The 13,369-nt window shown below is 48.1% G+C and overlaps 1 protein-coding gene across 3 annotated transcripts in view; it reads left to right on the top strand.

The window, feature by feature from the left end:
• The first annotated feature begins 1,017 nt into the window (after positions 1 to 1,017).
• The window catches only part of ZCCHC8 (zinc finger CCHC-type containing 8), a 30,659-nt gene continuing 18,307 nt past the window's right edge, over positions 1,018 to 13,369 (top strand). For all 3 annotated transcript variants that reach the window (XM_038763623.1, XM_038763624.1, XM_038763622.1), the window contains exon 1: positions 1,018 to 1,269. In XM_038763623.1, coding sequence (XP_038619551.1) covers positions 1,029 to 1,269 — 241 coding nt within the window. In that variant the 5' untranslated portion in view covers positions 1,018 to 1,028. The remainder of the gene's footprint in view (positions 1,270 to 13,369) is intronic.

Here is a 13,369-nt window from a genome sequence, read left to right as displayed (position 1 = left end):
TCATTGTAGGCGACAGGGCGCCTCCCCTAGGGCGGCTCCTCATTGGCCGGCCGGCGCCCTCCGCTCCCCTGGTGGCGCGCGTTGCATCCTGGTCATTGTAGGCGGCAGGGCACCTCCCCGAGGGCGGCTCCTCATTGGCCGGCCGGCGCCCTCCGCCCCCTCCTCCACCGTGGGGCGCGTTGCATCCTGGTCATCGTAGGCGGCAGGGCCCCTCCCCGAGGGCGGCTCCTCATTGGTCGGCCGGCGCCCTCCGCCCCCCTCGTGGCGCGCGTTGCATCCTGGTCATTGTAGGCGGCAGGGCGCCTTCCCGAGGGCGACTCCTCATTGGCCGGCGCCCTCCGCCTCCCCTCCCCGTGGCGCGCGTTGCATCCTGGTCATTGTAGGCGGCGGGGCCCCTCCCCGAGGGCAGCTCCTCATTGGCCGGCCGGCGCCCTCCGCCCCCCCACCCCGTGGCGCGCGTTGCATCCTGGTCATTGTAGGCGGCAGGGCCCCTCCCCGAGGGCGGCTCCTCATTGGCCGTCCGTCCGCCCCCTCCCGTGGCGCGCGTTGCATCCTGGTCATTGTAGGCGACAGGGCGCCTCCCCGAGTGCAGCTCCTCATTGGCCGTCCGGCGCCGGACGTAGCCAATAGCGGGCGGTGCCCTCCGCCCCTTCCCTCCCATGGCTCGCGTTGCATCCTTGTCATCGTAGGCGGCAGGGCCCCTCCCCGAGGGCGGCTCCTCATTGGCCGTCCGTCCGCCCCTCTCCCGTGGCGCGCGTTGCATCCTGGTCATTGCAGGCGACAGGGTCCCTCCCCGAGGGCGGCTCCTCATTGGCCGGCCGGCTCCGGCCGTAGCCAATAGCGGGCGGCGCCCTCCTCCCCCTCCCTCCCATGGCGCGCGTTGCATCCTGGTCATCGTAGGCGGCAGGGCCCCCTCCCCGAGGGCGGCTCCTCATTGGCCGGCCGGCTCCGGCCGTAGCCAATCGCGGGCGCCGTCCTTGTCCCCGCGGCGCGCTCCGCCCTGTCTGCCGGCGCTGGCGCGGCCCAAGATGGCGGGCGGGGTGGACTTCGGGGACCGGGAGCTGTTTGAGGCGTTCGGCGGCGGGGACGGGGACGGGGACGACGACGAGGAGGAGGAGGGCGGCGTGGTGAGGAAGGCCGGACGTGTTCGCTTCGGGGACGACGATGGCGACGACGAGGAGGAGGAGGAGGAGGTCGGAGCGGGGGAGCGGGAGGCGCGGGAGCGGCTGCGGCGCTGTGAGGAGACCATCCACCGCCTCCAGGCCGACAATATCCTGCCCGCACGACGGGGGCGGCAGATGTTTATTCCATTCATTTCATTTTTATTTTTTATTTTAGTTTTAATTTATCTTATTTTCTCAATAGGCCTCGTTTCCCCCTCCTATCGGTCAATCAATCGTATTTATCGAGCGCTGACTGTGTTCAGAGCACCGGACTAAGCGCTTCGGAATCTGCGCATCGGGCAGAAACTCCTCACCCTGGCCTTCAAGGCTGCCCAGCCATCATCATCATCAATCGTATTGATCGAGGGAGGGGCTTCCAATCAATCGATCAGTCGTATTGATTGAGCGCTTACTGTGTGCAGAGCGCTGGGCTAAGCGCTTGGGAAGTCCAAGTTGGCAACATAGAGAGACAGGCCCTACCCAACAGCGGGCTCGGAGTCTAGAAGGGGGAGACAGGGAACAAAACAAAACATACTAACAAAATAGAATGAATAGGATAGATATGTGCATGTAAGATAAATAAATAAATAGAGTAATAAATATGTACAAATATATATCCATATATACAGGTGCTGTGGGGAAGGGAAGGAGGTAAGACGGGGGGGATGGAGAGGGGGACGAGGGGGAGAGGAAGGAAGGGGATCCATCCCCTCGCCCCCTCCTACCTCCCCTCCCTTCTGTCCTTCTCCAGCCCAGCCCGCACCCTCCGCTCCTCCTCCGCTGATCTCCTCACCGGGCCTCGTTCTCGCCTGTCCCGCCGTCGACCCCCAGCCCACGTCCTCCCCCGGGCCTGGAATGCCCTCCCTCTGCCCATCCGCCAAGCTAGCTCTCTTCCTCCCTTAAAGGCCCTGCTGAGAGCTCACCTCCTCCAGGAGGCCTTCCCACACTCAGCCCCTTCCTTCCTCTCCCCCTCGTCCCCCTCTCCATCCCCCTCATCTTACCTCCTTCCCTTCCCCACAGAACCTGTATATATGTTTGCACATATTTATTACTCTATTTTACTTGTACATATCTATTCTATTTATTTTATTTCGTTAGTATGTTTGGTTTTCTTCTCTGTCTCCCCCTTTTAGACTGTGAGCCCACTGGTGGGTAGGGACTGTGTCTAGATGTTGCCAACTTGTACTTCCCAAGCGCTTAGTAGAGTGCTCTGCACACAGGAAGCGCTCAATAAGTACGATTGATGATGATGATGATGATGGGAAGAACAAGTTGGCAACATATAGAGACGGTCCCTACCCAGCAGCGGGATCACAGTCTGGAAGGGGGAGACAGAGAACAAAACCAAACATACTAACAAAATAAAATAAATAGAATAGGTATGTACAAATAAAATAAACTAGACTGTGAGCCCACTGTTGGGTAGGGACTGTCTCTATGTTCCCAACTTGTACTTCCCAAGCGCTTAGTACAGTGCTCTGCACACAGTAAGCGCTCAATAAATACGATTGATTGATTGTTGTCTGTCTCCCACTTCTAGACTGTGAGCCCACTGTTGGGTTGGGACTGTATATGTTGCCAACTTGGACTTCCCAAGCGCTTAGTACAGTGCTCTGCACACAGTAAGCGCTCAATAAATGCGATTGATTGATTGTTGTCTGTCTCCCTCTTCTAGACTGTGAGCCCACTGTTGGGTAGGGACTGTCTCTATATGTTGCCAACTTGGACTTCCCAAGCTCTTAGTACAGTGCCCTGCACACAGTAAGCGCTCAATAAATACGATTGATTGTTGTTTGTCTCCCCCTTCTAGACTGTAAGCCCACTGTTGGGTAGGGACTGTCTCTCTATGTTGCCAGCTTGTACTTCCCAAGCGCTTAGTCCAGTGCTCTGCACACAGTAAGCGCTCAATAAATACGATTAATTGATTGATTGATTGTTGTCTGTCTCCACCTCTGTATGTTGCCAACCTGTACTTCCCAAGCGCTTAGTCCAGTGCTCTGCACACAGTAAGCGCTCAATAAATACGATTGATTGGTTGATTGAGAGGAAGGACGGGGCTCGGTCTGGGAAGCAGCGCCGACGGGGGGGGCGAGGCCGACGTTTCTCCGAACGACGTGGTGGGACTTTTTACTCTATTTATTTATTGATTGATTTTACTTGTATATATCTATTCTATTTATTTTATTTTGTTAATATGTTTGATTTTGTTCTCTGTCTCCCCCTTCTAGGCTGTGAGCCCACTGTTGGGTAGGGACCGTCTCTCTATGTTGCCAACTTGCACTTCCCAAGCGCTTAGTACAGTGCTCTGCACACAGTAAGCGTTCTCCCCTTCCCCCTCACATCTTTTCTTTTGCCTCCTGCCTGGTGTTCTTTTTTTGGGAAGTCCAAGTGGGCAACAGTGAGAGACGGTCCCTTATGACGCCCCCGCCTTCATCCGGGCCGGGAAAGCAGGGAGGAAAGGGGAATTCATTCATTCATAAATACGATTCATAAATACGATTGATGATGATTCATTCAATCAATTGTATGGATTGAGCGCTTACTGTGTGCAGAGCACTGTACTAGGCGCTTGGGAAGTCCAAGTCGGCAACATATTGAGACGGTCCCTACCCAACAAAGGGCTCACAGGCTAGAAGGGGGGGCAGACAACAAAACAAAACATGTGGACAGGTGTCAAAGTCGTCAGAACAAATAGAATTAAAGCTATATAATAGCAATGGCGTTTATTAAGCGCTTACTATGTGCAAAGCACTGTTCTAAGCCCTGGGGAGGTTACAAGGTGATCAGGTTGCCCCACGGGGGGCTCACAGCCTTAACCCCCATTTTACAGATGAGGTAACTGAGGCCCAGAGAAGTGAAGTGACTTGCCCAGAGTCACACAGCTGACAATTTCAGAGCCGGGATTTGAACCCATGAACTCTGACTCCAAAGCCAGTGCTCTTTCCACTGAGCCACGCTGCTTCTCTGCATATAATGATGTCTATGTGCATCATTAACAAAATAGAATAGTAAACATGCACAAGTAAAATAAATAGTGATAAACCTGTACAAATAAATAAATAAATAAATATATATATATATATATATATATATATATATATATATATATATATACACACACAAGTGCTGTGGGGAGGGGAAGGAGGTTGGGTGGGGGGGGTGGGGAGGAGAGGAAAAAGGGGGCTCAGTGTGGGAAGGCCTCCTGGAGGAGGTGAGCTCTCAGTAGGGCTTTGAAGGGAGGAAGAGAGCTAGCTTGGCGGATGGGCGGAGGGAGGGCATGAGCCGGGGGTCGACAGCGGGACAGGCGAGAACGAGGTACAGTGAGGAGGTTAGCGGCACTTAGAATAATGATGGCATTTGTTAAGCCCTTACTATGTGCCAAGCACTGTTCTAAGCGCTGGGGGGCATACAAGGTGGTCAGGTTGACCCACGTGGGGCTCTCAGTCTCCATCCCCATTTTACAGATGAGGGAACTGAGGCCCAGAGAAGTGAATAGTAATCATAATAATAAATGATGATGGCATTTGTTAAGCGCTTACAATGTGCAAAGCACTGTTCTAAGCGCTGGGGGGATACAAGGTGATCACGTTGTCCCACGTGGGGCTCACAGTTTCCATCCCCATTTTACAGATGAGGGAACTGAAGCCCAGAGAAGTGAATAATAATCATAATAAATGATGATGGCATTTGTTAAGCGCTTACAATGTGCAAAGCACTGTTCTGAGCGGTGGGGGGGATACAAGGTGATCAGGTTGTCCCACATGGGGCTCACAGTCTCCATCCTCATTTTACAGATGAGGGAACTGAGGCACCGAGAAGTGAATAATAATCATAATAAATGATGATGGCATTTGTTAAACACTTACTATGTGCAAAGCACTGTTCTGAGCGCTGGGGGGGATACAAGGTGATCAGGTTGTCCCACGTGGGGCTCACAGTCTCAATTCTCATTTTACAGATGAGGTAACTGAGGCTCAGAGGAGTTAAGCGACTTGCCCACGGTCACATAACAGACGTGGGGGAGCTGGGATTTGAACCCACGACCTCTGACTCCCAAGCCCGTGCTCTTTCCCCTGAGCCACGCTGCTTCTCTAATAATGGTAATGGTATTTGTTAAGTATTTACTAATGTGCCAAGTACTATTCTAAGCGCTGAGGAAGATAGAAGGTGATCAGGTTGTCCCACGTGGGGCTTACATTCATTCATTCATTCAATCGTATTTCTTGAGCGCTTACTGTGTGCAGAGCACTGTACTAAGCGCTTGGGAAGTTCAAGTTGGCAACACACAGAGACGGTCCCTACCCAACAACGGGCTCACAGTCTAGAAAGGGGAGACAGACAGCAAAACCAACCATGTAGACAGGTTTCAAAATCGTCAGAACAAATAGAATTATAGCTATGTGCACATCACTAACAAAATAAATAGAATAGTAAATATGGACAAGTAAAATAGAGTAATAAATCTGTACAAATATATACAAGTGCTATAGGGAGGGGAAGGGGGAAAGGATTCTGTCCTTCTCCAGCCCAGCCCGCACCCTCCGCTCCTCCGCCGCTAATCTCCTCCCCGTTAGGCCTCGTTCTCGCCTGTCCCGCCGTCGACCCCCGGCCCACGTCCTCCCCCTGGCCTGGAATGGCCTCCCTCCTCACATCTTCCAAGCTAGCTCTCTTCCTCCCTTCAAAGCCCTACTGACAGCTCACCTCCTCCAGGAAGCCTTCCCAGACTGAACCCCCTCTTTCCTCTCCCCCTTCCCATCCCCCCCGCCCTACCTCCTTCCCCTCCCCACAGCACCTGTATACATGTTTGTACAGATTTATTACTCTATTTATTTTCCTTGCACATATTTACGATTCAGTTTATTTTGTTAATGATGTGCATCTAGCTTTACTTCTATTTATTCTGATGACTTGACACCTGTCCACATGTTCTGTTTCGTTGTCTGTCACCCCCTTCTAGACTGTGAGCCCGTTGTTGGGAAGGGACCGTCTCTATACGTTGCTGACTTGTACTGCCCAAGCGCTTAGTCCGGTGCTCTGCACACAGTAAGCGCTCAATAAATACGATTGAATGAATGAATGAAAATCTGGTCCGGGCCGTCCTGGCTCCCCAGGGGGGCGTGACGCTGAGGGAACTGAGGCCCAGAGAAGTGAAATGACTTGCCCAAAGTCACGCAGCCCACATGTGGCAGAGCCGGGATTTGAACCCACGACCTCTGACTCCCAAGCCCGGCCTCTTTCCACTGAGCCACACTGCTTCTCTTCTTACGCTTCGATTTATTGATGTTGGATTGTTGTTTTTTTTCCTGCCGCAGGATTTGCTTGTATCCACCACAGCGCTTAGTACAGTGCCTAAGCACTCAACATATACTAGAGAAGGTCTGCTGTATGACCTTAGGCAAGTCACTTCTCTGGGCCTCAGTAACCTCATCTGGAAAATGGGGATGAATAATAGTGATGGCATTTGCTAAGCGCTTATGTGCCGAGCACTGTTCTAAGCGCTGGGAGACTGAGCGTCTCATGTGGGACAACCTGATTACCTTGTATGCCCCCCAGCGCTTAAAACAGTGCCTGGAACATAGTAAGCACTAAACACATACCATCATTATTACTATTATTGTTATTAAATGTGTGGGGGTGCGCCCAGCATGCAGAAGGGAACTGGGGGGGGGGGGGGGGGGGGGGGGGGGGCTCCATTCAATACGATTGAGTGAATGAATGAATGAATTTGCTCTTGATTCACTGTGAAGGCCTTGCATATTCACTCACTCATTCAACTGTCTTTATTAATAGTAATGATTCCAGCCCTTCCTTCCTCTCCCCCTCATCCCCCTCTCCATCCCCCTCATCTTACCTCCTTCCCTTCCCCACAGCACCTGTATATATGTTTGTACATATTTATTACTCTATTTATTTTACTTGTACATATCTATTCTATTTATTTTATTTTGTTAGTATGTTTGGTTTTCTTCTCTGTCTCCCCCTTTTAGACTGTGAGCCCACTGTTGGACTGTGAGCCCCCTGTATATATGTATATATGGTTGTACATATTTATTACTCTATTTATTTATTTTACTTGTACGTATCTATCCTATTTATTTTATTTTGTTGGTATGTTTGGTTTTGTTCTCTGTCTCCCCCTTTTAGACTGTGAGCCCACTGTTGGGTAGGGACTGTCTCTGTGTGTTGCCAATTTGTACTTCCCAAGCGCTTGGGAAGTCCAAGTTGGCAACATATAGAGACAGTCCCTACCCAACACCATCATCATCATCATCAATCGTATTTATTGAGCGCTTACTATGTGCAGAGCACTGTTCTCAGCGCTGGGGTAGATTCAAGATAATCAGGTTGTCCCACATGGGGCTCACAGTCTTAATCCCCATTTTACAGATGGGGTAACTGAGGCCCAGAGAAGTGAAGTGACTTGCCCAAAGTCACACAGCTGACAAGTGGCAAAGTCGGGATTAGAGCCCACGGCCTCTGACTCCCAAGCCCCCGCTCTTTCATTCATTCATTCATTCAATCGTATTTATTGAGCGCTTACTGTGTGCAGAGCACTGTACTAAGCGCTTGGGAAGTCCTCTATGGCTCTAATAGCTTCTCTGTTTATTGAGCCCCTACTGTGTGCAGAACTGTGGCCGCAGTTCATTCATTCAGTCGTATTTATTGAGTGCTTACTGTGTGCAGAGCGCTGTACCAAGCACTGTACCTTTTAGACTGTGAGCCCACTGTTGGGTAGGGACCGTCTCTATGTGTTGCCAATTTGTACTTCCCAAGCGCTTAGTACAGTGCTCTGCACATAGCGCTCAATAAATGCGATTGATGATGATGTACCAAGCACAGCTGTCACGGTCCAGTTTGCTGTTCAGCCCCTGTGCCAGTCTCCTTTCTTACGCTTCGATTTGTTGACGTTGGATTGTTTTTTTTCTCCTGCCGCGGGATACGCTTGGATCCACCACAGCGCCTAGTACAGTGCCCGACACATAGCGCTCAACATATACTAGAGAAGCAGAGTGGCTCAGTGGAAAGAGCCCAGGCTGAGGAGTTAGAGGTCGTGGGTTCCAATCCCGGCTTCGCCACTTGTCAGCTGTGTGACTTTGGGCAAGTCACTTCTCTTTGCCTCAGTTCCCTCGTCTGTAAAATGGGGATTAAGACTGAGCCCCCCGTGGGACAACCTGGTTACCTTGTATCGACCCCAGCGCTTAGAACAGTGCTCGGCACATAGTAAGCACTTAGCAAGTACCATCATTATTATTATGTACTGAAAGCTTACCTCCTTGAGGCCTTCCCGGACTAAGCCTACCCCCCTCCTCGCCCCACTTGGGTGTATATATATACACGTATTTATAATTCTATTTATTTTATTAATGACGTGTATATATCTATAATTTATTTATATTGATGCTGTTGATGCCTGTTCACTTGTTTTGAAGTCTGTCTCCCCCCCTCTAAACTGTGACCCTGTTGTGGCCAGGGATTGTCTCTGTTGCTGAATTGTATTTTCCAAGGACTTAGTACAGTGCTCTGCACACAGTAAGCGCTCAATAAATATGATTGAATGAATGAACAAATGCCATAAGTATTATTATTACTGTGGTTGCTGTTAAACTCTGAATAGGGTTTAATGTTCCAGGTTTTTTCAGTCCTAAAATTGCCTACTGGGGGATCTTGTTAACAATAATTGTGTGTGTTAAATGTTTACTAGGTGCTAAGCATGGGGTAAATATTCACTGGGATCAGACAGAGGCCCTTTGGTGCATGGGGCTCAAGTGAAAAAAAATGGTATTTTGTTAGGCACTTATTGTGTGCCTGCTAAGCTCAGGGGTGGATAAAAATTGTAGTATTTGTTAAGTGCTTGCTATGTGCCAGGCACTGTATTAAGCTCGGGGGTGGATGTAAGCAAATCGGGTTGGACACAGTTCCTGTCCCACGTGGGGCTCACAGTCTCAACCCCCATTTTGCAGATGAGGTAATTGAGCTCAGAAAAGTGATGTGATTTGCCCAAGGTCACACAGCAGACAGGTGGCAGAGCCAGGATTAGAACACAGGTCCTTCTGACTCCAGCCCATAATGATGGTATTTGTTATCAGAGAAGCAGCATGGCTCAGTGGAAAGAGCCCGGGCTCTGGAGTCAGAGGTCATAGGTTCAAATCCCGGTTCCGCCAATTGTCAGCTGTGTGACTTCGAGCAAGTCACTTAAATTCTCTGTGCCTCAGTTATCTCATCTGTATAAATGGGGATGAAGACTGTGAGCCCCCCGTGGGACAACCGGATTCCCTTGTAACCTCCCCAGTGCTTAGAACAGTGCTTGGCATATAGTAAGTGCTTAATAAATGCCATTATTATTGTTTGTTAAGCGCTTACTATGTGCCAGCACTGTTCTAAGCTCTTTGATAGATACAAGGTTATTGGGTTGTTCCACTTGGGGCTCACAGTCTTAATCCCCATTTTACAGATGAGGTAACTGACATAACATAGAGAAGCAGCGTGGCTCAGTGGAGAAGAGCACGGGCTTTGGAGTCAGAGGTCATGGGTTCAAACCCCGGCTCCGCCAGTTGTCAGCTGTGTGACTTTGGGCAAGTCACTTAACTTCTCTGTGCCTCAGTGACCTCATCTGTAAAATGGGGATTGAGACTGTGAGCCCCACGTGGGACAACCTGATCACCTTGTAACATCCCCAGCGCTTAGAACAGTGCTTTGCACATAGTAAGCGCTTAATAAACGCCATCATTATTATTATTATTATAACTGAAGTTGTGGCGTGCCCAAAGTCACACAGCTTACACGTGGCGAAGGCAGAATTAGAACCCACAACCTCTGACTCCACTAAGCCACGCTGATTTTCTATCCACTAGACCACGCCGCTTCTCAGTCTAGCAGGGGGGAACTGGTATTTAATCCCAATGGTACATAGGAGGAAACATTAATTACAGATAGGGGAAATGGCAAAGCGAAAGGATATGGACGGAAATGCTGTCGGGCTGAGGTTGGGGCTGAACCTCAAATACTTAAGGGTTTAGATTCTAATGCATAGGCAATGCAGAGTGGAGGATGTGTAGGGAAAAGAGGGCTTTTTCTACTTTTAGCCATAAATAGAATATAACGGCAATAAAAAAAAATTAACTTCACCGTGCAAAGTGTTTAAAATTCCTTTACTTAACACCACAGAACTCTGTAACTAGCCCATGTCCGCTGAATTTAATCACTGAATTTTAATTAGCAAGACAGTCGTAAAAATTTAATGCTTCCTCATCTGTAAAAGGAGGATTAAATTCCAGTTCTCCCCCCTAGATTATGAGTCCCATGTAGGCCAGGGACTTTCTCTAATCTGACAGTTATACTTACCCCAGCGCTAATTAATTTATTCGAATGTCCGTCTCCCGTCTAGACTGTGAACTAGCTCCCTGTGGAAAGGGATCATGTCTTCCAATTCTATTGTGTTGCCAATTTGTACTTCCCAAGCGCTTAGTACAGTGCTCTGCACATAGTAAGCGCTCAATAAATACGATTGATTGATTGATTGATTGTATTTTACTTTCCCAAATGCTTAGTTCAGTGCCCCGTACCAAGTAAATGCTTGATTGATTGGGGGATATAAAGGCAGTGTAAGGGGATTAAACTGAGTAAAGTATAATGAGAGTTTTTCTGCATCACCTCTGAGATTCCATAGGCATAGGATTGTTTGAGTCTCAGGTTTTTTTGGGTCTCAGAAAGTACTGCCTAATTCAAAAAATGGCAAGTGTGCCCTTTAGCGTTCAAGCAGTGTGCGTGTTTTGTTGCTTGAGTTATTTGTGCTGTATTGTCTTGACACCTTTTGTCCTCCAAAGCAAGTTTTTAGAGGCCTTTGAATACCATTTTTATCAATCCCTAACATAGTGTCGTGCACACAGTGGAGTCTCGGTAGATGTTTGCTGGTGTAATTCCAGCTTTTACTTTTTTAATTTCTTCAGTTTGTGCCTCACCGAAGAACTATGGTCTCTTTCATTTTCAAGTGCAGAAAGTAATGCTTGTTATTACAGCTTTACCTGAAGAAGTCGTGGTTAATGTACATATTCTAGGAAGAAATGTTCTATTAATTGCAGGATGAACTACAATTTTGACATATACTAATGGGCTTTCTTAAGTAAAAATTCATTCATTCATTCAATCATATTTATTGAGCACTGTACTAAGTGCTTGAAAAGTACAGTATAGCAGTGAAGAGAGACAGTCCCTGCCCACAGCAGGCTTGCAGTTAGAAGGGGGGAGACAGACATCAATACAAGTAAACAGGCATCAATATAAATTAATAGAATTGTATATATAAATTCATACCGGGTGTTCTGACCTCCCAACCTCCTGCCACTCTCCACTTCAGTCTGCTGCCAGGATTGTCTTTCTACAGAAACGTTCAGGGCGTGTCTTTATTGCTGAATTGTACTTTCCAAGCATTTCATTCATTGAGTCATATTTATTGAGCGCTTACTGTATGTAGAGCACTGTACTAAGCGCTTATGTATACGTGTATATATCTGCAATTCTATTGATATTGGTGCCTCTTAACTTGTTTTGATGTCTTTCCCCCTCCAGACTGTAAACTCACTGTAAGCAGGGATTATCTGTAAGCTTGGATGGAGAAGTAGAGAAGGAAGGTAAAGAAGTAAGGGGCAGGGTGATGGAGAGCTTTAAAGCCGATGGTGAGGAGTTCTTTTTTGATACGGAGGTTTGTTTGCAACCACCGGAGATTTTTGAGAGGGGTTGGCGGGGTAACATGCCCTGAGCATTTCTGTACAAAAATAATCCAAGCAGCGGAGTGAAGTATGGACTGAAGTGGGGAGAGGCAGGAGGTTGGGAGGTCAGAAAGGAGGCTGATGCAGTAATCCGGTCGGGATGGGCAAAATTTGGTTAGAGAGCAGCAACAAAGAAAAGGAAAGAGGTGCCTCCTGATTTCAATCAATCGTATTTCTTATTGAGCACTTACTGTGTGCAGAGCACTGTACTAAGCGCTTGAGAGAGTACTGTACAATGTGTTGGTAGACATGTCTTTTCCCCACAGTGAACTTAAAGTCTAGAGGGGGAAACCAATCTATAGGTTTGCTAAGAATTAAAAACATCCTCTCTTTCTTTTTCTGCTGCTGCTTTTTCTTCCTCCTCTGTAAAGTTCCAAAGTCTGTATTAATGTCCTATTTTTCTTTGCTTCCTCTCCCATGTTCTGGAATTGATTTTAAGTCCTTTGCCTTGCTTCTTGCTCCTAGTAGTTTGACACAAAGGAGGAAAAGATTGTTTCTACTAACTCTACTGTACCCCCTCCAAGCGCAGTACAATTCTCTACTTAGAGTAAATGTTCAGTAAATACTGTTGAGTGACATCAGACACAATCCCTGCACTATATGGGGAATCAATCAATCGTATTTATTGAGCACTTACTATGTGCAGAGCACTGTACTAAGCGCTTGGGAAGTCCAAGTTGGCAACATATAGAGACAGTCCCTACCCAACAGTGGGCTCACAGTCTAAAAGGGGGAGACAGACAACAAAACAAAGGGGGAGGGAGAACAGGTTTTTCATTCCCATTTTACAGTGAGGAAGATGAAGCACAGAAGTTAAATTCATTCGTTCATTCAGTCATTTACTGAGCGCTTACTGTGTGCAGAGCACTATACTAAGCGCTTGGGAAGTACAAGTTGGCAACGTATAGAGACGGTCCCTACCCAACAACGGGCTCACAGTCTAGAAGGGGGAGACAGACAACAAAACAAAACATGTGGACAGCTGTCAAGTCGTCAGAACAAATAGAAATAAAGCTAGATCATCATCATCATCATCAATCGTATTTATTGAGCGCTTACTATGTGCAGAGCACTGTACTAAGCGCTTGGGAAGTACAAATTGGCAACATATAGAGACAGTCCCTACCCAACAGTGGGCTCACAGTCTAAAAGGGGGAGACAGAGAACAAAACCAAACATACTAACAAAATAAAATAAATAGAATAGATAGGTACAAGTAAAATAAATAAGTAGAGTAACAAATATGTACAAACATATATACATATATACAGGTGCTGTGGGGAAGGGAAGGAGGTAAGATGCTAGATCATTAACAAAATAAATAGAATAGTAAATATGTACAAGTAAAATAAATAGAGTGATAAATCTGTCTGAGAGCTCACCTCCTCCAGGAGGCCTTCCCGGACTGAGCCCCCCGTTTCCTCGGCTCCTCCTCCCCAC

This window comes from Tachyglossus aculeatus, chromosome 21 (genome assembly GCF_015852505.1).
Source record: "Tachyglossus aculeatus isolate mTacAcu1 chromosome 21, mTacAcu1.pri, whole genome shotgun sequence".
Lineage (NCBI taxonomy): Eukaryota > Metazoa > Chordata > Mammalia > Monotremata > Tachyglossidae > Tachyglossus > Tachyglossus aculeatus.
This window is presented reverse-complemented; position numbering and strand designations above follow the sequence as displayed.